Raw genomic sequence first — 24095 nt, 5'->3', positions numbered from 1 at the left:
TGAAGGGAATTTTACTAGGACAACTGCTTATATAACATGAAGCACAGGCCTTTCATTTGGTCAGAATAAGGAAAGGATCTGAAATTCATAATCAGTAGCCATTGTGGTGAGTATGTTAAAAATATATATTCTAATTCAATGCAATCATTTCCAGTTTGTGTATTGCTGTTCTTCAATAAACATCTCAATTCATTTTGTGTGTTGGCCTTCTATACTGATTACAGAACGACACAAAGCAAACCAAATCAATACTCATCAAGAAAGCCAGTCTGCTATGGTGCATACGTTACATCCAACATAATCCTTCTTTATCTGGCAAATAACTCTCAAAATATCTTAATTGATGTTGTGAAAACAGTTATGAATCCGACTGACTTGCACATGGTACCAGTATTCCAAAGAACACATCGTCAAACAAAGATAGACATGATAATTAATAGTTTAATAACAAAACATACATAACATACATCTTGTAGTCTTTTGGAGTACAGAAATTTGGACATTACAAGAAAAAGAAAGCCAACTAAAATGAGCAGCATAAGCTTAACTCAGAGAGCAGATGACTACTGACCATCTCTCTGGACTGAGTCAGTTTCAGTTCTTGCTTTTGTGGAGGATGCCCTGATACGGAGTCACTGCTTGTTCATGAGGGTTGGCCTGAGCTAGGGGCCGCACAGTTACACTAACTATTTGTTCAGAAGTTGATCAGATCATCTATGCAGTGCCTTGCTCTGGCTGACCCTTGTCAACAAGCATATTCTCTGGACCGGTCTCAGGGCTGGAGGTTCTGTCGTCTTGATTGGGTGCTGAGATAAGCAGCTTATGTATGTGGCTGGGCTTCTCTTCAGTTGGCGGGTCATTCCACATAGGTTCCAGGATATGCTCTGGAACCTTCTCCATGGAGGTCTAAAGATAGACAGATATTACAACCAGAAGTGGAGTCGTACTTTCAAATTTGAGTGTGTGTATATAAGAATGCTAAATACTTTATCATATCCAAAACAGATTAAGGCATATGACTGATCTTATTACTGATTACATAAGACGGCATAACAAAGCAAAAAAAATAAAAAATGACAAATTGTAGATGGTTGACATTGTGGTTGACTTAGCTATACCATGGAACCTATTCAGACCCTGCATATTTCAAGACATGGCATATGGGGTTGTAGTGAAATACCCAATGGGCTGGACGACTCTTTTCTTCTCACTCATCTTGAAAAAACATTTATTTAAAAACGTGGAAAAATCAATCAATCCACCATCATTAACACAATGGAAACATCTAAAGATGTATTATTGAAATAGCATGGGCGAAGGCCATGTGGCAAACAATAATGGAGGCACTAGGGATGGGGTGTGAGCATGTGTGTCTGGGCAGAAGAAATGTAGACGTTTTTTGTGTGCGTTTGAAAGTTATTCATATTTTTATTTAACTAGGCAAGTCAGTTAAGGACAAATAATTATTTACAATGGACGGCCTTTATTATGTGTATGTTTGTATTTGGTGTCGGAAAAAAGGGGACACAAATGTAAAATAMATTTGTAGAAAGGAAAATCTACCCAGGACCTGTAACATCTTCTCAATCTTACCTTGGTCACCTCCATGGCCACACCCTCTGGCAGATTCCTCTGTATGTATTCCAGGTACACCTGTGCAGTAGATCCAGTCACACGAGAGAGCTAAGGGAGAGAGATGAAAAGGGGATGTAGACATACCACTGACCCCCTGTATCAGTCCATTGAACCTTCCCTATAGCCATCCATCTCATCTTGAAATAAACCCTATGAATCCATTGACTCTTCAGGAGTTCAAACAGAATCAATAGGAGTGGAAACAATCCCCAATGGTATGTTCTAGTTCTGAAAAAGATGAGGGTAGAGGCATTTGTTGGAACTTAAGGGTGGAAGAAGACTGTTTGCCTCACCTCTATGCAGCGGTAGTGCGTCCTCATTTCGTACTGGACCCTGTGTTTCTTGAAGATGTGGACAGATTTCAGAAGTGTCAGCCGCTCAATGTTCTTTGGAGGCTCAAATCTAGTGCAAAAAGAAAATAGACAGCCTTTTGAGTGAGTATTGTCCCACAGTGAGAAAACAAAAACATTGAGCATCATCAAAGCAGATTGGCACTGCTATCTAAATGTAAAAGTGGGTTAGAGATGCTCTGTGCTCATTTAGTCAAAGGACAACTCAGAGATGGGAACATAATAAACTGATGTGACAGTAACAGCTTAACACCCCTTAATGTCAACTCACACTTTGCCCAGAGTGACTCCCAGCTCTTTGGCAGCCAGGATGGCGAAGAACTCATAGCTGTCCAGGACTGCTTTGTCATGGCCCTTCACCAGCACAGACACCTTCTGGTACAGCTTGTCCGGCTCCTCTGTGACAATCACCTGGAAGGAAAAGAGAAATGTGTAATTTACTAGATAAAAGTTCAGCAGAATAGTGTTTGTCATCCATGCTCTATATAGGGTACTCACTTTTTCCTGGCCATGTGATCTGACAATGAAAACTCAGGGTCCTAGTTATAGACTAACAGTGCATCAAGGCGATGTAGACAAGGTGTTGAAGGAGTAAAGCCGAAACCACACAGAGACACCGTCAAGGCTATTGGCACAATAGTGCTGGGGGCATCAAGGCTAGTGGCGCTGTACTGGGAGTGTCAAAAATAAAACAGGATGACTCACAGATGAGGGAAGAGAGGAAGAGAAGGTTCCAGTGTGGAGGCAGGCTGCAGGCAACTGGAGAGGGCTGTTGTAGGAGAATGGAGAAGGTGAAAATGGAGTTGGATTAGTTAGCTATAGGATTGACAAGTAGTAAACGCTCACTATATGGATTTTACACTTACATTTACATTACATTTAAGTCATTTAGCAGACGCTCTTATCCAGAGCGACTTACAAATTGGTGCATTCACCTTATGATATCCAGTGGAACAACCACTTTACAATAGTGCATCTAACTCTTTTAAGGGGGGGGGGGGGTTAGAAGGATTACTTTATCCTATCCTAGGTATTCCTTAAAGAGGTGGGGTTTCAGGTGTCTCCGGAAGGTGGTGATTGACTCCGCTGACCTGGCGTCGTGAGGGAGTTTGTTCCACCATTGGGGTGCCAGAGCAGCGAACAGTTTTGACTGSGCTGAGCGGGAACTGTACTTCCTCAGAGGTAGGGAGGCGAGCAGGCCAGAGGTGGATGAACGCAGTGCCCTTGTTTGGGTGTAGGGCCTGATCAGAGCCTGAAGGTACGGAGGTGCCGTTCCCCTCACAGCTCCGTAGGCAAGCACCATGGTCTTGTAGCGGATGCGAGCTTCAACTGGAAGCCAGTGGAGAGAGCGGAGGAGCGGGGTGACGTGAGAGAACTTGGGAAAGTTGAACACCAGACGGGCTGCGGCGTTCTGGATGAGTTGTAGGGGTTTAATGGCACAGGCAGGGAGCCCAGCCAACAGCGAGTTGCAGTAATCCAGACGGGAGATGACAAGTGCCTGGATTAGGACCTGCGCCGCTTCCTGCGTGAGGCAGGGTCGTACTCTGCGAATGTTGTAGAGCATGAACCTACAGGAACGGGTCACCGCCTTGATGTTAGTTGAGAACGACAGGGTGTTGTCCAGGATCACGCCAAGGTTCTTAGCACTCTGGGAGGAGGACACAATGGAGTTGTCAAGTGGGAAGCATGAGCATGAGCATGCTTTTGCGGCACAGTCGATAGCGCGCCGGACCTCGGGCTAGGAGGTCGAGGGTTCGAGACCTGCTCCCTGCCTGTTTCATTACACTGGTACAGCTTGCCATGCGGTAGTAGAGAGAACAGTCTATGACTGGGGTGGCTGGGGTCTTTGACAATTTTTAAGGCCTTCCTCTGGATTGTCTTCCCACTATAGTCTTCCCACTTGAAGACTATAGCTAGAAAGCTAGTAGCTGACTAAACGCAACTCCATAGTGAATAAAGTTTCTAAAGAACTCCGCCAACAGAGTTGAGTAGAGACCAGGCTTTGTGGAATTCAGTTCTGACTACATTGATTAGCCCAACCAAATCAAAGTTTATTTATCACGTGCGCCAAATACAACAGGTGTAGACCTTACAGTGAAATGCTTACCTACAGGCTCTAACCAACAAAAACATGTATTAAGTGAACAATAGGTAAGTAAAGAAATAAAACAGTAAAAAGACAGTGACAAATAACAGTAGCGAGGCTACATACAGGCACCGGTTAGTCGGGCTGATTGAGGTAGTATGTACATGTAGATATGGTTAAAGTGACTAGTGACTATGCATATATGATAAACAGAGAATAGCAGTAGCCTAAAAAGAGGGGTTGGCGGGTGGCGGGACAATGCAGATAGCCCGGTTAGCCAAAGTGCGGGGTCACTGGTTGGTCAGGCCAATTGAGGTAGCATGTACATGAATGTATAGTTAAAGTGACTATGCATATATGATAAACCGAGAGTAGCAGCAGCATAAGAGGGGTTGGTTGGCACACAATGCAAATAGTCCAGGTAGCCATTTGATTACCTGTTCAGGAATCTTATGGCTTGGGTGTAAAAACTGTTGAGAAGCCTTTTTGTCCTAGACTTGGCACTCCGGTACAGCTTGCCATGCGGTAGTAGAGAGAACAGTCTATGACTGGGGTGGCTGGGGTCTTTGACAATTTTTAAGGCCTTCCTCTGGATTGCAGGCAGCTTAGCCTGGATGGCAGGCAGCTTAGCCCCAGTGATGTACTGGGCCGTACGCACTACCCTCTGTAGTGCCTTGCGGTCGGAGGCCGAGCATTTGCCGTACCAGGCAGTGATGCAAGCAGTCAGGATGCTCTCGATGTTGCAGCTGTAGAACATTATGAGGATCTGAGGACCCATGCCAAATCTTTAGCTTCCTGAGGGGGAATAGGCTTTGTCGTGCCCTCTTCACAACTGTCTTGGTGTGTTTGGACCATTCTAGTTTGTTGGTGATGTGGACACCAAGGAACTTGAAGCTCTCAACCTGCTCCACTTCAGCCCCGTCGATGAGAATGGGGATGTGCTCGGTTCCTCCTTTTCCTGTTGTCTCCTTAGTCTTGGTTACGTTGAGGGAGAGGTTGTTATCCTGGCACCAACCGGCCAGGTCTCTGACCTCCTTCCTCCCTGTAGGCTGTCTCGTTGTTGATCAGGCCTACCACTGTTGTCGTCTGCAAACTTAATGATGGTGGAGTCGTGCCTGGCCATGCAGTCGTGGGTGAACAGGGAGTACAGGAGGGGACTGAGCACGCACCCCTGGGGGGCTCCAGTGTTGAGGATCAGCGTGACAGATGTGTTGCTACCTACCCTCACCACCTGGGGGCGGCCAGTCAGGAAGTCCAGGATCCAGTTGCAGAGGAAGGTGTTTAGTCCTAGGATCCTTAGCTTAGTGATGAGCTTTGAGGGTAATATGGTGTTGAACGCTGAGCTGTAGTCAATGAATAGCATTCTCACATAGGTGTTCCTTTTGTCCAGGTGGGAAAGGGCAGTGTGGAGTGCAATAGAGATTGCATCATCTGTGGATCTGTTTGGGCGGTATGCAAATTGGAGTGTGTCTAGGGTTTCTGGGATAATGGTGTTGATGTGAGCCATTACCAGCCTTTCAAAGCACTTCATGGCTACGGACGTGAGTGCTACGGGTCTGTAGTCATTTAGGCAGGTTGCCTTTGTGTTCTTGGGCACAGGGACTATGGTGGTCTGCTTGAAACATGTTGGTATTACAGACTCAATCAGGGACATGTTGAAAATGTCAGTGAAGACACCTGCCAGTTGGTCAGCACATGCCCGGAGCACACGTCCTGGTAATCCGTCTGGCCCCGCAGCCTTGTGAATGTTGACCTGTTTAAAGGTCTTACTCACGTAGGCTACGGAGAGAGTGATCACACAGTCGTCCGGAACAGCTGCTCTCATGCATGCTTCAGTGTTGCTTGCCTCCAAGCGAGCATAGATGTGATTTAGCTCTTCTGGTAGGCTCATGTCACTGGGCAGCTCGTGGCTGTGCCTTCCTTTGTAGTCTGTAATAGTTTGCAAGCCCTGACACATAAGACAAGCGTCAGAGCCGGTGTAGTATGATTCAATCTTAGCCCTGTATTGACGCTTTGTCTGTTTGATGGTTCGTTGGAGGGCATAGCAGGATCTCTTATAAGCTTCTGGGTTAGAGTCCCGCACCTTGAAAGCGGCAGCTCTACCCTTTAGCTCAGTGTGAATATCGCCTGTAACCAAGGTCAATACTTAAAAAAAAAATAATAATAATTAAATGTTTACCCTCTGTAGTTGTGTGCCTTTGTTTGCTGAAATCCCGCATTTTTCAATAAACGTTAATTTAAACCGACTGTTTGCTCGTTTCTGTTTCTCAAAGATGGCAAGTCAGTGCAAATGTGCACGTCTCCGATTACTTAGGCCAAGAGCTCCAAATTCTCATTCACCAATCAAATATCTGATGGTGTGTCTATCAAACAAATTTCGCATTCGCGCTGATTTATCTTCAATAAATTCAAAACGAGCAGTCGGTGGTTGTATTTGACGTTTATTGAAAAAGTATGGATTTCAACAAATGATGGTCAATACTTTAAAAAATGTACAATGGAGTTGAGTTTAGTCCGCTAGTTAGTTAGGTACATACCGAAATAATGTAGATCTCCAATGATATCTGCAAGCGTTCAATCCTATTGATCCCTGTAAAGACTGGTAAAATTGTTATTAGCTAAAACTGTGAATTAACAAAACATGATCAAGGTAGCTAGCTATGGTCCAGGTTGTTAGTAAACGCCCTAGAGCAGAGCTGGCTGGCTAACTAAGTTCACACGCAGAGGCAGAATCTGTGCGATAAGCTTCGTGTATTAGAGAAATGCATGTGGATAACCCATTAATAACGACAACGCAAATATACTTAATCTTAAGTATAGTAAATACTGTACCGATTGTGAAACTCCCACGAATATCCTTCCGAAGGTGCGAATATTTCGACCGATTACCACGGGGGCCGCCATGATTTTTGTGGGGGCGGGACAGTTATCTTCTTCAGTGACAGACAGACCAAGAAAGCGGTGAAATGCTGCCTCCCTCGGAATCGGAGTAATAACAGGTTTAATCGTTTTATTTTGTTTAAGTTATAGGTACATTTAGCCATCTAATTTCTTCTAGAACCTACCTTTGTGCTATTTTGCAAAGAAAATATTATCTTACTAAGTCATGCCACATGCTATGGTCTGCCAATAAAAAGTACTTTTCTCAAATGTTGTTCCATATATTCAAGCAATTCAGAAAATGTAGATTGAAGATATTCGTGTCTCCTATATTAGCTCTTTTTATCTACAGAAAACGAGGTGTAGCGGACCAAATCATGTATGTCACGTGATACAGTAACCCGGGCCACGTTCAGTTGCCAAACGTTGTCAAACGTTGCCGATAGAAATGCCATGAATAGACCTGATGCAATCCCTCTACATAGAGATTATATAACATTGCTAGAGGGCCTCGGTCATAAACTCTCAAAGTTCCAGAATGGATTGAAAATGGCAGCCATATTGGTCAGGGAGAAATCCAAACCAGTCTAATTGGAATGAACGGCAGGTCTTCATAATCCTGATTTCACTTATGCTGGGGGGAAAAGTAAGGCATCTGATATATCAGAAATTGTGTCATAGATTTATTGTCAACCTAAAATATTGTCATATAATTATAAATACAGTTTATACAACTTTTATATCAATGTTCTGTATAAATAGCCTCTAAAATAGGTAAACAGTCCATAAATGTACATTTACATTTACATTTAAGTCATTTAGCAGACGCTCTTATCCAGAGCGACTTACAAATTGGTGCATTCACCTTATGATATCCAGTGGAACAACCACTTTACAATAGTGCATCTAACTCTTTTAAGGGGGGGGGTTTAGAAGGATTACTTTATCCTATCCTAGGTATTCCTTAAAGAGGTGGGGTTTCAGGTGTCTCCGGAAGGTGGTGATTGACTCCGCTGACCTGGCGTCGTGAGGGAGTTTGTTCCACCATTGGGGTGCCAGAGCAGCGAACAGTTTTGACTGCGCTGATGTAAACATTTTTGTTTTCTTGGAAAACTGTAAGTGCTATTATATGATACAATATCAGTACTTGTTGCACTTAGAACTTGTCTAAATCCTATCATCAAGTGATTTCAGCCAGTGATTTTCAGGTTGTGGATTCACTGCACTTTTTGAATGGAATGTTAACATATTGGCAGTAAATTAAAACAATTAATTTAAAACTGGCTGGTTAGCTAGCTAACCAACATATAGTGCAGAGACATTCTTCAAATTCATTATTTTACACTATCTTATCACAGCACTGGCAAACCATGTTTGACCAACTTCCTGACCAAAATGGCTGAACTTTATCCCGTCATAAGAAGGTTAATGAACATTCTATTATTTCATAAGAAGGTTAATGAACATTCCATTATTTTCATTCCTAATTATATGTGCCACTACGTGTCTGAGGCCTATTTGTTCTACATAGCCTATTTCTATCTGAACGTTCCAACACGTTGGGTCCTACTGAACGCGCCCCAGCACAGGCCCTGCCCTGTACATTCAGCAACAACACAAGACAAGACAAGGGAAGGGAGACGAGAGGTAAGCGGTTTCTCATTGTCCATTGATATTTATCCAGCGATATTGACGTTAGGTCTCACATGATTTTAGCAGACTGACAACGATACCTACTCCCTTGCTGTTATTGCAATTAGCCACACAAACGAGTCTTTTCAAAACAAAACGGCTAGCTAGCTAGTTTTCTATCGGGCTACTGACTAGCTAACGTAAGCTAACTAGCTAGCCAACCAATTTACAGTGAAGATGCCGATGCTAGTGGTTGGTAACGTTAGCTAGCTAGTTTTGTGATTTGTAAAATGTCCAGATAAAATGGGACAATGCCGGTATTTCTGTCTGTGGCTTACTAGTTAACTAGGAAATTAATCATTTAGTTACCCGCTTTAGGTATGTAGTGAATAAGCTGCTAAATTGCTAGCTGGCTAATGCAAATGCTGCCAATATTTAGCAGAATGGATTGATATTATTATATGGTCACTGTTATTTAGCCCGCTATTCGCTAAGGTTAGCTAACGTCACTGATTGGGCTGTGCTGCCAAAAGACCAAAGTATCAAATACTTGTATATAAAGAAATATCCCCAGTTTATGGTGCTAAACCAACTTGATTCTGGAAACTAACGTTAGTTAGCAGGGGTTTATAAGGGTATGCTATTTATTGGAAATCGAATAGCTATGTTGTGGATAATTATGGCACTGAGCTGTTAACTAGCTGATGTATCAATATATATGAACATAGTCTGAATCAATGATTTGTAAACCGAACGGGATGGCCAATACGTTTGACAAAGGAAGGCTCCAATGTTGTGCCTCCCATCGAGTTGCTTCACAGATCACAGCCGAAAAATATTTGTCGTTTTTTTATTGTCCTTTTGCGTCGTGGTCTTTATGACCATTCGCCATGCATTCTCGCGCTCTTGATTTCTATCTCAGATTTATCTCTGAGTCTCAACACTGTGAACACAAACGGCGCATTTGGGCTGGTCTTGGCATATTTATTGCTGCTGTATTTTCTCAGGGGTATCAGTTCTCCTTGATCTTCTCCTTGATCACCCAATATAAAATGTTTATTTTTCTCAATTTTTCACAGCACTCCTTGACGGGATCCCCGACATAGATTGGAAGGCAAGCTGGGTGACATAATGATGTTGCTGGGAGAAGCAGCACTCCCACGGGTTGGGGTTGACAGCTGGGGTTTATTCATTACAACAAGTCTTTTGCAAAACGTTTATTAAACGGACGCAAATGTAACGTGGAGGGCCCTACCTGCGTTTGTCCAATAGAAACTCTCGTTTTAGTTGCAAAACATTTTGTTTTGGACTCATGATTACAGCCCTGATGTGAGGAGTCCCATTTCATACATCGCATGGAGAACAGTTGTTCGGTTCAGCAGTGATGCCACACCGAATTGGACCATATTCAGAATAATCGGATGCTCCAGATTGAAGCAGTGGATGGTTTGGAATTGAGATTTGATGCCTGCATTCTATGAGTTTTTTTTAGTGCTCTGACATTTGCCTTTTGACATGCACTCAACAAATTTGTTTCTTACAGGGCTAATCAAGGCTCCAAGAATGAATGTTTTTTAAACTTATTGCATAGTTCAAAGTTGTTGGAGGAGCTTTGTTAAGTTGTTAGTTTAGTTGGCTTTGAGTTGCCAACTTGTTCCAGCACTGTAGCCTACGACTGCAAACAAAGGAAAATAGGTTTTCTTATCCTGTGATCGGATCTACTGTAGTTATAAAATTCCACTTCATGTTAAGTAAAAAAAAATGTGTTCATGGATAACATTTGGTAGTACGCAATGTATAGACCAATACTTTAATCTTTCACCTCCGTGGTCAATACTCATGGAGTCAGTATCACATTGACAGGACTTACTGATTTAACAAATCGAAATGACCTGAATGTGTGCCTTTGAACTTTTATGCAATCTTCTACGAAATCACCACTGGCCAACCATGTTATTTAGATAATTTGGTGATCAACAACTGATCAGACTATTTTCTTAAAAACGTATGGGAACAAACACCTAAATAGACTACCAAAACGTCAAATAATATGCAGCGTCTGTTCCACGGCGCCGACACGAGTTTGCCTGCAGCGGAGTGGAAGCGCTCATAGCTGGACCACCATTCTTTCCAAAAGGCGCGACCTACAGGATTCTTTTACCTCATCGTGGAACGAGTTGCGGTCGGCAGGCATGTTCGCCGCAGTGGAGCATGGCCCCGTCCTGTGCAGCGACTCCAACATACTCTGCCTGTCATGGAAGGGCCGGGTACCCAAGAGCGAGAAGGAGAAGCCGGTGTGCCGGCGGCGCTACTATGAGGAGGGCTGGCTTGCCACAGGGAATGGGAGAGGGGTTGTCGGGGTAACGTTCACATCCAGCCACTGCAGAAGGGATCGGACTACCCCACAGAGGATCAACTTCAACCTGAGAGGACACAATAGTGAGGTAATAGACATGTTTATTTTGTGATTATAAATGTGCACATTGAAGTAATGTTAGTATAGAATCCTAAATGTCATAAGTATTTAGAATATTTTTTATCTTGCTTTTCATGATTTCTAACGTCTAATAATACATTAGACAGTTTGTCTGTTTCATATCATTCAAATGTTGAAGTCTGGGTAAAGTAACATTGTATTACCAATTTAATTACTCTCATATACGGTATTGTTAGTCAGTGAGCTGGTATTACTGTGTTTCCTGTGTAAAAGAGAGGAGAGTGGCTGTTGGTTACTGTGGTTCAGATGGACCAAGCTGCTGTGTCAGTATTCCACAAAGCAGCTGACTAGAGCGGAACCCTACAGTGACTGAAGTATTGACTGACTCGCGCAAGAACTGGTCCCGAGCGTGACCACAGTCCCACAAATGTTATTTTAGCCATATGTGACGCAGCTCGTTTGGCAGCCATGGTTCCAGCAATTTTACACCCTATAGGCAATATCACAATGAGCAAAATGAGCCCAAGAAATAGGTTAAATTATCAGAGTTTCTCATGTGACCCATTTATATCATAATATAGGCTATCTGTATTACTGGGCTATATCAGAAGTCTTTATTATTTTAATATTTTGTAAATATTTTTTTAGTATCTTTTTGTTAGTTTTTTTGTTGCCCTTTTTTCTTCCCAATTTCGTGGTGTTTAATTGGTAGTTAGTCTTGTCTTGTCTTCGCTGCAACTCCCGTACGGACTCGGGAGAGGCGAAGGTCGTGAGCCGTGCTGCCTCCAAAACACAACCCAGCCAAGCTGCACTGTTTCTTGACACAATGCCCTCTTAACCCGGAAGCCGGCCACACCACTGTGTCGGTGGAAACACCGTACATTTGGCGACTGTCAGCGTGCACTGTGCCCGGCCCGCCGCAGGAGTCGCTAGTGCGCGATTGGACAAGAACATCCCTGCCAGCCAAACCCTCCCCTAACCCGGATGACGCTGGGCCAATTGTGCGCCGCCCCATGGGTTTCCCGGCTGCGACAAAGCCTGGACTCGAACCAGGATCTCTAGTGGCACAGCTAGCACTGTGATGCATTGCCTTAGACCGCTGCACCACTCGGGAGGCCCAAAACTAGTTTTTCTCATGGCTCTCTCTTCCCTCTGCAGCAGACATTTGGTGAGCAGTATGTTTGAAACATCGAATCTCAATAAAATCACAGTATTTTCATCTCAATACATATCGCATCGGCACCAAAGTATCACGATAATATCGTGAGATCCCTGGCAATTCCCAGACCTATACAATATTGTGTGCTATTTCTTGGAAAATAAATACATGTGACTCTATGACAACATAATGATGTTTGTTTCTAACATTAGGGCTGCTAAATCGGGCTTCGTGTTTTGTTTCCGTGCCATGATACTAACGATTATTGCGACTACTGGAATCGTCCCAGCCCTACTAAATTATAGCTTAATCATATTTAGGAAGTTCATTTTCTTAGAAAATAACTGCCCCGTGCTTCTCTGGCCATGCATATATCCCAGTCTATTTAATAGATAACAGACACTCACCTGATCTCGCACGCCCAACTAGGAGAGGTATGGCTACTGAACTTGAAGCAGCAAGAATGATGAGAGCAGACACTTGCACTTTTTCTTACTTTTTGCATAGCCTATAGCCTACCCTTTAGGCGCTGGAAGATTTGCAGGCAGAGACAAATAAATGGGTTATCAATATTTATTGCACCTCTACTCACGTTGGTTGACTGCCCTCCACTTCTTTCCATTTATATATATTTATTTCTACACACTGGTGAACTGCACTGCAGCCTAGTCATGACATAGGGCGGTGGCAGGTAGCCTAGAAGGTAGCCTAGGGGTTAGAGCATGTATTCCCAAACTGGGGTACGCATAATGCCGCTGGGGGTATGCCAAATAAAAATGTGATTCACATTTATAAAAAAATATATATATATTTAAATGATTTGTATCGTTTTACCCCAAAAAATATTTTCATTTTCAAACAGTCCATTTATATTTTCCAACGGGGCTATACATTTGGGTGAGGTTTTTTCTCCCCTGAGCAGCCTCGTTTCATTTAAACCATCTAGTGTTCAGCGAAATAACAACACAATGTCAAATACAGGTAGCCTAGTCAAATAATTAACATCCAATCACAGTAACCGTTACTCTCTCGCGGGAATTCCACAAACGGTCCATATGTAGCCAAACGTAGCTTCTGCTCATTCCGTTTGCTCGAAAATGGTTTTAAAAAACTAAGGACTGGTCCATAGAGACACATACCAGCTCTACTGGTAACGTTACTACTGCTACTACCAGCAGTACTACACCTGCACCTGTTGACGACACAAGTTGTTCTGCTTCCACGAGCACATCCAATGCTTAGCATCAGTAATTCTACATTTGTTTTTAGCCCAGCTAGCATGGACACTGACAGTTGTGAATCTGATGCAGTCGAAGAGCTACTGCCCCCTTACCTGGGAAAGCACCGAACAACAGACAGGGACGTTGGACGATTGAAGAGGTGCAAATATGATGAGAACTACATTGATTTGTGGTTCACTTATATTGGAAGTAGTGACTTTCCTCAGCCACAGTGTGTTATATGTGTTAGTACTTTTGCACATATATCACAACTTGATGAAACAAAACATGCCAATTTGAAAGATAAGCTACAGGAGTTTTTTTGAACGAGAATTAAGACGACTTTCAAGTAGTAAGACATGTATAAAAGCATCAGATACCATTAATAAGAAGGTGCTAGAAGCGTATTATATGGTGAGCTACCGAGTAGCTAGGACAGGCAAGCCCCATACTATTGTGGAGGACTAAATTCTTCCTGGGACAATACTGGGGGAAAAGGACAAAAAAACTATACGGACAATGCCTTCATCAAACATCACTGTTTCATGACGCATCAGTGACATGGCAAGAGATGTTCTGAAACAATTACTGCTTCGCATACAAGCCAGTGAATTCTATGCGTTACAGCTGGATGAGTCAACAGACGTGGCGGGCCTGGCACAGCTCCTGGTATATGTCCGTTACGTTTATGGGGGGTCAATTAAGGAAGACATCCTCTTCTGCAAACCACTGGAAACCAGGACAACAGTAGAGGATATTTTTTAAAGTACTGGACAGCTTTGTGACATCAAATGGACTTAGGTGGTCGAGATGTGTTGGTATCTGTACTGATGGTGCAAAAGCCATGACAGGGAGACATAGTGGAGTGGTAACGCAAGCAGTTGCTCCCCGATGCTACTTGGGTACACTGCAGCATCCATCGAGAGGCTTTTGCTGCCAAGAGAATGCCTGACAGCTTGAAAGACGTTTTGGACACTACAGTGAAAATGGTTCACTTTGTTAAAGCAAGGCCCCTGAACTCTCGTGTATTTTCTGCACTATGCAATGATATGGGGAGCGACCATGTAATGCTTTTACAACATACAGAAGTCCACTGGTTATCAAGGGGCAAAGTATTGACACGTATAAAATAAATAAAATGAGAGACAAGCTTAGTTTTCTTTACTGACGATAATTTTCACTTGTCTGACTGCTTGCATGATTAATTCTCACACGACTGGTGTGATGTTTTTTCTCGMCTGAATGATCTGAATCTAGGATTACAGGGACTCTCCTCAACTATTCAATGTGCGGGACAAAATTGAGGTTATGATTAAGAAGTTGGAGCTCTTCTCTGTCTGCATTCAGATTTTTTTTGTGTGCAAATTAACTCAAGCTTACGGACAATGTCAAATGTGATATAGCGAAGTACCTGAGTGAGTTGGGTGCGCAATTATGCAAGTACTTTCCCGAAACGGATGACACAACTGAATTTGTTATCCCTTTCATGCCCTGCCTCCAGTCCACTTACCGATATCTGAACAAGAGAGCCTCATCGAAATTGCAACAAGCAGTTCTGTGAAAATTGAATTTTATCAGAAGCCACTGCCAGATTTCTGGATTGGGCTGCGCTCAGAGTATCCTGCTTTGGTAAATCGTGCTGTTAAGACACTGATCCCCTTTGCAACCACATACCTATGTGATAGTGGATTCTCAGCCCTCACTAGCATGAACACTAAATACAGGCACAGACTGTGTGTGGGAAATGATTTAAGTCTCACACTCTCCAATGCAACCCAACATTGCAGAGTTATGTGCATCCTTTCAAGCACACCCTTCTCATTAACCYGTGGTGAGTTATTCACAATTTGATGAAGAAATACGGTTTTATATGTAAGATGGCTAAATAGAGCAAAATGATTTATTATTATTTGTGCCCTGGTTCTATAAGAGCTCTTTGTCACTTCCCATGAGCCGTGTTGTGACAACTCACATTATGTTTAATAAATGTATAGTGTGTGTGGCAGGCTTACAATGATGGCAAAAAACACGTTTGAGAGTGCGCTGACCCTGGTGCTAGAGGGGGTACGCAGCTGGAGGTTGAATGTTTGAAGGGGTGCGGGACTATAAAAAGTTTGGGAACCACTGGGTTAGAGCATTGGGCCAGTAACCGAAAGGTCGCTGGTTTGAATACCCGAGCCGACAAGGTGAAAAATCTGTCTGTCACACTTAATCCTAATTTGCTCCAGGGGTGTCGTACTACTATGACTGACCCTGTAAAACAAAACATTTCACTGCACCTATCCTGTGTAATCTAATCTGCGGCGACAAAAACATTCTTTAATCCCAAAGTTGTCTGTCTGACCGCCCGCTCCCGCATGCAGCCTGAAAAATGTTGACCGCGCTGCAATGATCTATGCCGGGGCCCGTGGGAATGCAGCCATCTAGCTCCAAGTACCTGAACTGACACAATGTTTTTTATGAGGTTGTTGAATTAGGTTTGCAATAGTTGTGTGTTTTTAAGGATTTTGGTTGATTGTCATTTTACCCACTTCCAGTCATGTTCATTCAAGTACATGTTCATCCGAAACAACAGTTCCCCCTTTCACACTTTCCCTAGTAATGAAGTCTGTAATATCCTTCCCCAGACCATATTTCATATAAAGCAATAAATACGCATATGCTTTGGGAAATGTAAAATCCATAATTTGGTAGCTGGGCGCATAATTCGGTGTCTCTGACAGTGTGGAAATTAGTTTGCCTAATGAATTCTATCAGATTAGGACGAATGTGCTTACTCGCATCACATCAGCGCTCTGGTGAGTAGTGAAGAGAGCAGAGAACCGACTCCCATGACCAACTGACCAGGGTCTCCACTCTATATTTATGCGACTGGCTGCTGGCCTGAACAGGAAAATCCACTTTATCAGCAGTTATGGGAAGGGCATCTGTGCCGCTGTACTTTGTCAGCATGGGTAATGATGTACCTTCGTGTTAAATAGGACACCTCACAGAATAGAATAGGCCAAAATCTAATGTGAGCTCAAACAGAACAGCCAAGGTCAATAACTACGACAGACAAGATTAGATTGGTCATAATCACCAGAGCAGCGACAGTTACGGGTAGTTTAGTCCTTCAGTGTTTTCTGCGATTTGAATGGATGAGTTGTTTGAATCCTGGACAGGAGTGGGTCGTAGGGAATAAAGAGAAATGCTTTTAAAGACATGCTCCGGTACTTTGGCGACTAAAAGTGTTTTTTAAATCTCCCTCTTTGGACTGGATGTGTCAATGTGTAGTTCATACATGCGTAATCTACGAGCAGAATTACTGTTTTACCTCAATTGGCCACGAAATCCCTAGTTTGAAAGCAACTTTTCTTGAAGCTGTGCTGTGCCATATTCCCCACATTTCCCCTCATGTGGGCCAGCCCCTAGCAATTTGAGTTCTAGCCAATAAGCTTCAGCCCCTTGCATTTGAGTGACATCTAGCAAGAAGCCTGCTCAGCATTATCCAATGAAGTTGCGGGGCAGGTCCAATGCCTCAGTGGACACAGCAGAGCGAGAAAGCCACGAGATGGTGCACATACAATGCCTTCAGAAAGTATTCACACCTCTTGACTTTTTCCACATTTTGTTGTGTTACAGCCTGATACAGACGTCCTTCCTAACTCAGTTGCTGGAGAAGAAGGAAACCCCTCGGGGATTACACAGAGGCCAATGGTGACTTTAAAACAGTTGCAGAGTTTAATGGCTGTGATAGGCAACTAAGGATGGATCAAAAACATTGTAGTTCCTCCCTTAGGGATGCACAATATATTGGTGAGCATATCGGAATCGGCCAATATAATCTAAAAATGCCAACATTGGCATCGGCCTGATGTCTGTCTAGTTTAACGGCGATGTGAAAATCCGATGTCAAAGCTGATGTGCATATCTATATAACGTAAGTAGATGATGTGATGACACCACAAAACAAATGATGCTACACAGAACAAATGACGCTAATGTAATGACGCTACACAGAACAAAAACAGAAAAATACTAAGGGAACACTTCCAACAATTAAACAAGAAGTTGAGCAGTCACCTGAAAGAGTAAGAACATTTTGGCGAGACAACTCAAAGGTGAAATCCATTGATGCCAAGATAATGGAATTCATTGCCCATGACAATCAACCGCCCTCTGTCGTGGATGATGTTGGCTTTCACCGACTGGTCGAGCCCCGATACACACTATTTTTCAGATGTTGCCCTACCGGAGTTGTATGTTTCAACAATACTGTGCATCTATGAGCTACTTGCTATGGGCGTCACTGCTATTAGCTTCACGACTGACATTTGGACCAGCCCCATGAGCATGCTGAGTCTGACAGCACAGTGAGTTGATGAGGATTTCATACTGAGGAAAGCCATATTGCATGCTCAAGAATGTGCTGGTTCTCATACCACTGCTGCCATTTCAATTGCATTTGAGAACATGTTTGAAACTTGGAAACATGAACACACTCCTAGCGCCATTCGAACAACTGACTCGAGAAATAAGCTCATCAACTGCATTTACAGCAGACGTGATACCCTCTGTCATGGCATTGAAACTCCTGAACAACAACTGCCGACACAGACCGTGGGGTTAACTTACAAAAGTACTCGAGGCTGTGAACGAGATTCGGTGACATTCTCTCTGAGCCTCTTTACTGTGTCGCGACCATGCTCAATGCTAGGTACAAGGACTACTACTTTGATGCAGACAAACAGGGTTTACGTGAAATGTTACATACACAGCTGGATAAGATGGAAACGGACACAGTGACAGTGCGCACCGAGGAAGAGGACCCACGACAGAAGAGACCATGGACAGACAGAACTAAATCCTCACTGCTCGACATGTATGATGAAATCCTGGTTGAGAATGAAACAACTGAACAAATGAACAACAAAACAGCACAGAAAGTTAGTGAAATAAATAGGTTTTGATTATGTTTTACTGGTAATGGGGACATRCGTAAATGCCAACAAAATATATATATTTGGTGTGTAACCTTTTATTTAACGAGGCAAGTCATTTAAGAACAAATCGTTTTTTACATTGACGGCCTACCCCGGCCAAACCCGGGACGACGCTGGGCCAATTGTGTGCCACCCTATGGGACTCCCAATCACGGCCGGAAGTGATACAGCCTGGATTCGAACCAGGGACTGTAGTTATGCCTCTTGCACTGAGATTCAGTGCCTTAGACCGCTGTGTGTGTGTTAGTTAACTATTTAACTGTACTAGAATGCTTAAAAGGCAGCAATTTTTTAAAATATCGGTTATCGGTATCGTTGTTTTTTTTGCAAGGAAAATATTGGATTTCGGTATCAACCAAAAATGTAATGTCAGTGCATCCCTATCCTCCACAATACTAACCTAATTGACAGAATGAACAGATGGAAGCCTGTACAGAATAAAACTATTCTAAAACATGCATCCTGTTTGCAATAAGGCACAAAAGTAAAACTGCAATAAATGTGGCAATTTTTAAAAACTTTATGTACTGAATACAAAGCATTATCTTTGGGGGAAATGCAACACTGTAACTAGTGCCCGCAACCTGGTTCAGGTTATCAGTTAACCTACAAGGGTAGTTACAAACAGCACAGGAATGAAATCATTATCATGTATTGATCACATCTTTACTAATGCTGAAGAAATGTGCTTTTAAAGCATTATCCAAATCCATTGGATGATCACAATATAGTAGCCATGTCTAGGAAAACAGAAGGTCCAAAGGATGGGCCTAATATAGTGTTTGTGGTCATACAAGTTTTGTAGTGATTCCTATGTTGTTGATGTAAAGAATATTTATGGTCTGTGGTGTGTAATAAGGAGCAACCAGACACTGCACTTGACACATTTATGAAATTGCTTATTCCAGTTACTAATAAGCACCCACCCATTAAGAAAATTACTGTTAAAAACTGTTAAATCCCTGTGGATTGATGAGGAAAAACATTGTGTGGTTGAGAGGGATGAGGCAAAGCAATGGCAAATTAGGTCTGGCTGCACAACCGATTGGCAAACTGCATGTTGAGAAAGCATGTGACTAAACTGAATAAAAAGAAACGACTACACTATGAAACAGAAATGACATAAAGAATGATAGTAAAAAGCTTTGGAGCGCCTTTAAATAAAATTTGGGGCAAAAAGGCAAACTCCGCTCCATCATTCATTGTATCAGATGTTTCATCACAAAACCCACTGATATTGCCAACTATTTTAATGATTTTCATTGGCAAGATTAGCAAACTTAGGCATGACATGCCAGCAGCAAACGCTGCTGACACTACACATCCAAGTATAACTGATGAAATTATAAAGCATTGTAATTTAGAATTTTGTAAAGTGAGTAAAGCCAGTGTGTCTATGTAGGCGGATGACTCAACACTATACACATCAGCTACTACAGCGAGTGAAATCACTGCAAAGCATAACAAAGAGCTGCAGTTAGGTTCAGAATGGGTGGCAAGGAATAAATTAGTACTAAATATTTCTAAAACTAAGAGCATTGTATTTGGGACAAATCATTCACTAAACCTCAACTGAATCTTGTAATAAATAATGTGGAAAGTGACTTTGGAGTTGAGATGACTAAACTGCTTAGAGTAACCCTGGATTGTAAACTGTCATGGTCAAAACTTGTTGATACAACAGTAGCTAAGATGGGGAGAAGTCTGTCCATAATAAAGCGCTACTCTACCTTCTTAACAGCACTATCAACAAGGCAGGTCCTACAGGCCCTAGTTTTGTCGCACCTGGAGTACTGTTCAGTCTTGTGACACAAAAAGGGACCTCGGGGAAAATACAATTGGCTCCGACAGGGCAGCACGACTGGCCCTTAAATGTACACAGAGAGCTAACCATAATAATATGCATGTAAGGTTCAAGGTGGAGGAGAGATCGACTTCATTACTTTTTTGTAAGTGTTGATATGCTGAATGTACTGAGGTGTCTGTTTTTAAACTACTAGCACACAGCTCGGACACACATGCATACCCCTCAAGACATGTCCTCAAAGGTCTCTTTACAGTCCCAAGTCCAGAACAGATTATGGTGAGGCGCACAGTACTACATAGAGGCTTGGCTACATTGAACTCTATTCCACATCAGGTAACTGATGCAAGCAGTAGAATCAGATAAAACATTTAAATAAAAATATATATACACCTTATGGAACAGCGGGGACTGTGAAGAGACACTCAGACGCATACACATCAGACACTCTACACACACATATGCATGGATGTTGCATTGTAAATATGTGATAGTGAAGTAGTGGCCTAAGGTAACACACAAACACATCACTAAGTATCACTCTTCATTTTTTCGAGCATGGTGGTGGCTGCATCATGTTATTGGTATGCTTGTCATCGGCAAGGACTAGTGAGTTTATGAAAAAAAACACGTAATATAGCTAATGCCAGACAAAATTGTTTAACGGATTTTCCCTAGAAAAGTGTGGCGAGCGAGCGCATGTTTTATTTTTTWAAAATTAAACAATAAATAAAAACAATTAAGTGGATTAGGAATAACAGTGCTTTACCACATTGTCCCCGACACTTGTGCAGGCCCTAGGCCTAATGTGAGCTTCAAGAGTTATATTATTCCATGTGAAAACCTACACTATTTTTCTTAAAAAGAATTAAAATGTTACAATGTTATAACCATGAGAAATTAAACACAGTGGGAAGTATAACTTGTGACAGTTAATTTATTCCTGATAAAAAAAATTTTTAAAGTTCAATCTAATCTCGTTATTTAATGTGATGTATAGGGTAATAGAGTAGACTATTAAATTTTTTTATATCTAATTCAAGAATGATTGCCAAATAATTGTAATCAAATTAAAATGTTGAAGTATAATAATGAGTTCATTACCTGAATGCATATCTATAGCCTATAGGCGTTAACAAAATATTCATAGAAATATGATTAGGCCTCTCATAGACTAGGCCTTGTAGAAAGAGGGTCAATTAAGTTAGGTCTGCCAAATTAATGTAGCATTGGAAAAAATACAAATCCAGCCATAGGCTATACTCTATCATCAAAAAATGTTTTTGTATAACATGCTCAATTAGAAGCAAATCTATAAAGAGCAAGCTTGACTAAATTCCAGCTCAGTAACTTTGCTCACGACATCCTTCTTGGATTGTCTCGTCTGGCTTCCACAAAAAGCCCCCACTTTGGAGCCAGTCGGTCACATCATTGTGGAGCTGCTGATCTGCATGAAGTGTGTGCGTGCGTGCCACTGGCGATGTACTTTGCTGGACATGCTAGCTGTTTTCGGCGGTGCATCATCACTTCAAACGCATTCCGTTTAATTTAGATTTTTGCGGGGTGTGGAGGAAAATAAGGTGGGTCATACGTTAAACAGTAATTCTACTTTGTCCAGCTTAAGCACAGGCAAAATCCTAGAGGAAAACCTTGTTCATTCTGCTTTCCAACAGACACGGAGACATTCACCTTTCAACAGGACAATAACCTAAAACATAAGCCCAAATGCTCAGTGTTGCTGAGTGGCCTAGTTACAGTTGACTTAAATCTGCTTCAAAATCTATGGCAAGACTTGAAAATAGCTCTCTAGGAACCAACTTGGTAGAGCTTGAAGAATAAAAAAAATTAAATAATGTATAAATATTGTACAATCCAGGTGTGCAAAGCTCTTAGACTTACCCAGAAAGACAGCTGTATTCGCTGCCAATGTTGATTCTAACATGTATTGATTCAGGGGATTGAATACTTAGCTAATCAAGCTATTAATTTTGTTTAAGTTGTATTTATTTTTTTATCTGTAGATCATTGACAAAAAATGAGAAATACATTTTAACCCCACCTTGTAACACCAACCAATTTGGAAAAAGTAAAGGGGTGTGAATACTTTCTGTAGGCACTGTATGTGGCGTGATGCACTTTACAGGGACCACTTTTGGCTCGTGAGTCAGTGCTACTTTCAGAACTACTGGCTAAAAAGTATGCAAAAGTATTGGAGAATCTCTTTAAGCTGGCAGGAGAGGAGAGGCTGCAGGAGAGCTCAGTGGCCCCACCTACACACCTATTGTTAGATTTTGAGTGTCTGAAGAAGTCATGTCAAGGTAATGGCAAAGTCGTCATGTTTTTCCCACCTCCCAGATTTAACGTTTGTTTATTTACCCTAAGCTAGGGGGGCGGAGAGAAGTAGAGGTGGGAGTGGAGAGGGGGATAGAGGGCCACGGAGTGGGAGATAATTATGAAAGGTTATAAGAGTAGGTGTTAGAAGAGGGAGGTGCTGAGGGCGAGAAAGGGGAAGAGAGTCTGTTTGCAGGCCAGAGAAAAAGCATCAAGATCCAGGGATGAGACACTTGCTCTGGAGATTGCATCAGTTGTGGCTTGAGCACAGGCTCTGTCACTTCAAAGAGAGGGAGTGAGGGAGATGGAAGTAGAAGTCTGTGCAGGGCAGTTTCTGTGAGAGAGGGAGAAACCAAGATAGTGATAGTTGAAGGGAGATGTAAAACAGACACACAGGGAGATGTAAAGGGGTAGATAATGTGATTATAAACCTTATTTTGCTTTATTTCTATTGGGCTGTCTCATGTGTATGCTAGGTCCTCAGTCCTCTCATATCAGCTTGATTTTGGGATGTTCCATGTCCACCTCATTGAGTGTCATCATGGGATGTGTTTATTATGGAGTAAGATGGATTCATCTAATCTGTTCTAACACTACCATCTTCACTGCAAATCCATGTTGAACCAAAACAAAAAGCCCAGATTAGTACAAATAGACAAGACCGTAAAACAGCTTATTATTAGCAGCGACACTCTGTCTGCTTTGAGACTAATTTTAAAACACAATTCAAAAGAAGCAGCGCCTTTATTGTGGGAGTGTCTGTATTTTAATATAAAAATGATAAAAATAGATGTTATGACTGTCAATCTAATTTCAATGTAGCAGTAGGCCTATAATCCCAATGGGAGTCCTATCAGTCCTTCTGATGACAACACAGCCTTGGCTTTTTGTTCTATTTTGTGTGTGTTTTGTGTTTTATCTTATGTAGGAACCTTAACAGTGCCAATCTCAAGGGGACCGTTTTACTTTTGGTGCTAAAAATAAGAAATTAGAAAAAAATCCTTTGTGGGCCGTCACTGCAGACTCCGAAATGAAGGTTTATGGAGGCACACCAGGCTGCAAGGTGTGTGTTAACTTTGTGGCATTTGAAGTGTGACACCATCTCAAGCCCCTCTGCAGCAGTAGACAAGGTGCAGACACACACTCTCACACACACCTCCCAGTACCCATGGGTTCAGTCTGGAGTCTGTTTTTCAACATGCCTGCCCTGAGCCCAGTGTTATGTAGTGTGATTGCATGTTTCAGACCGACCAAGCATTCTACAGAGAGACATACATGACCCTGGGGGTACTGTTACCTATACTACCAGACACTGGGGACACTGCTTCCTCTGCTACCTGTTTACCAGCCTCTTCACTGCACAAACTGGTCTTAGTTTACAGATCCGAGGTCATGGCAAAAACTGTCTACAGAATAATGCTGGTAACAGAATGTTTATATTTGCAACCTGAATAACCTCAGAACATCTCTCTCTCTCTGTGCCTTTGCCCTCTCTTCTTTAGYCTTTACTATGGTATGATACACTAGATGGGTCTAGTTCATACAGTCTTAATCGGTCCTAATGGATGCATGGTAG

At 42.3% G+C, this 24095-nt stretch overlaps 2 protein-coding genes across 3 annotated transcripts in view; one reads left to right on the top strand and one right to left on the bottom strand.

Moving 5' to 3' along the window:
* Window positions 1–423: 423 nt before the first annotated feature.
* Window positions 424–7013, bottom strand: mrps10 (mitochondrial ribosomal protein S10). Of its 2 annotated transcripts, none has more exons than XM_024000681.2 (7): window positions 6904–7013; window positions 6609–6670; window positions 2691–2754; window positions 2257–2396; window positions 1929–2037; window positions 1594–1683; window positions 424–906 (listed from the first exon to the last, which is right to left on the bottom strand). In XM_024000681.2, the coding sequence occupies exons 1-7, from the start codon at window positions 6973–6975 to the stop codon at window positions 715–717; spliced, it is 729 nt and encodes a 242-aa protein (XP_023856449.1). In that variant the 5' UTR covers window positions 6976–7013; the 3' UTR covers window positions 424–714. The 2 variants fall into 2 exon arrangements, with proteins under 2 accessions (XP_023856449.1, XP_023856450.1); XM_024000682.2 differs by having other exon boundaries at window positions 6609–6661; window positions 6904–7011.
* Window positions 7014–7746: 733 nt separating this feature from the next.
* Window positions 7747–24095, top strand: part of tulp4a (TUB like protein 4a) — a 57480-nt gene continuing 41131 nt past the window's right edge. Inside the window, 4 exon segments of the mRNA XM_070446475.1 lie at window positions 7747–8066; window positions 8310–8375; window positions 8483–8598; window positions 9663–11027. Of these exon segments, the coding sequence (XP_070302576.1) occupies window positions 10776–11027 (252 nt within the window). The 5' untranslated portion in view covers window positions 7747–8066; window positions 8310–8375; window positions 8483–8598; window positions 9663–10775.

Source organism: Salvelinus sp. IW2-2015, linkage group LG14 (genome assembly GCF_002910315.2).
Source record: "Salvelinus sp. IW2-2015 linkage group LG14, ASM291031v2, whole genome shotgun sequence".
NCBI classification, from domain to species: domain Eukaryota; kingdom Metazoa; phylum Chordata; class Actinopteri; order Salmoniformes; family Salmonidae; genus Salvelinus; species Salvelinus sp. IW2-2015.
The sequence above is the reverse complement of the archived record's forward strand: the minus strand, read 5'-3'. Positions and strand labels throughout refer to the sequence as shown.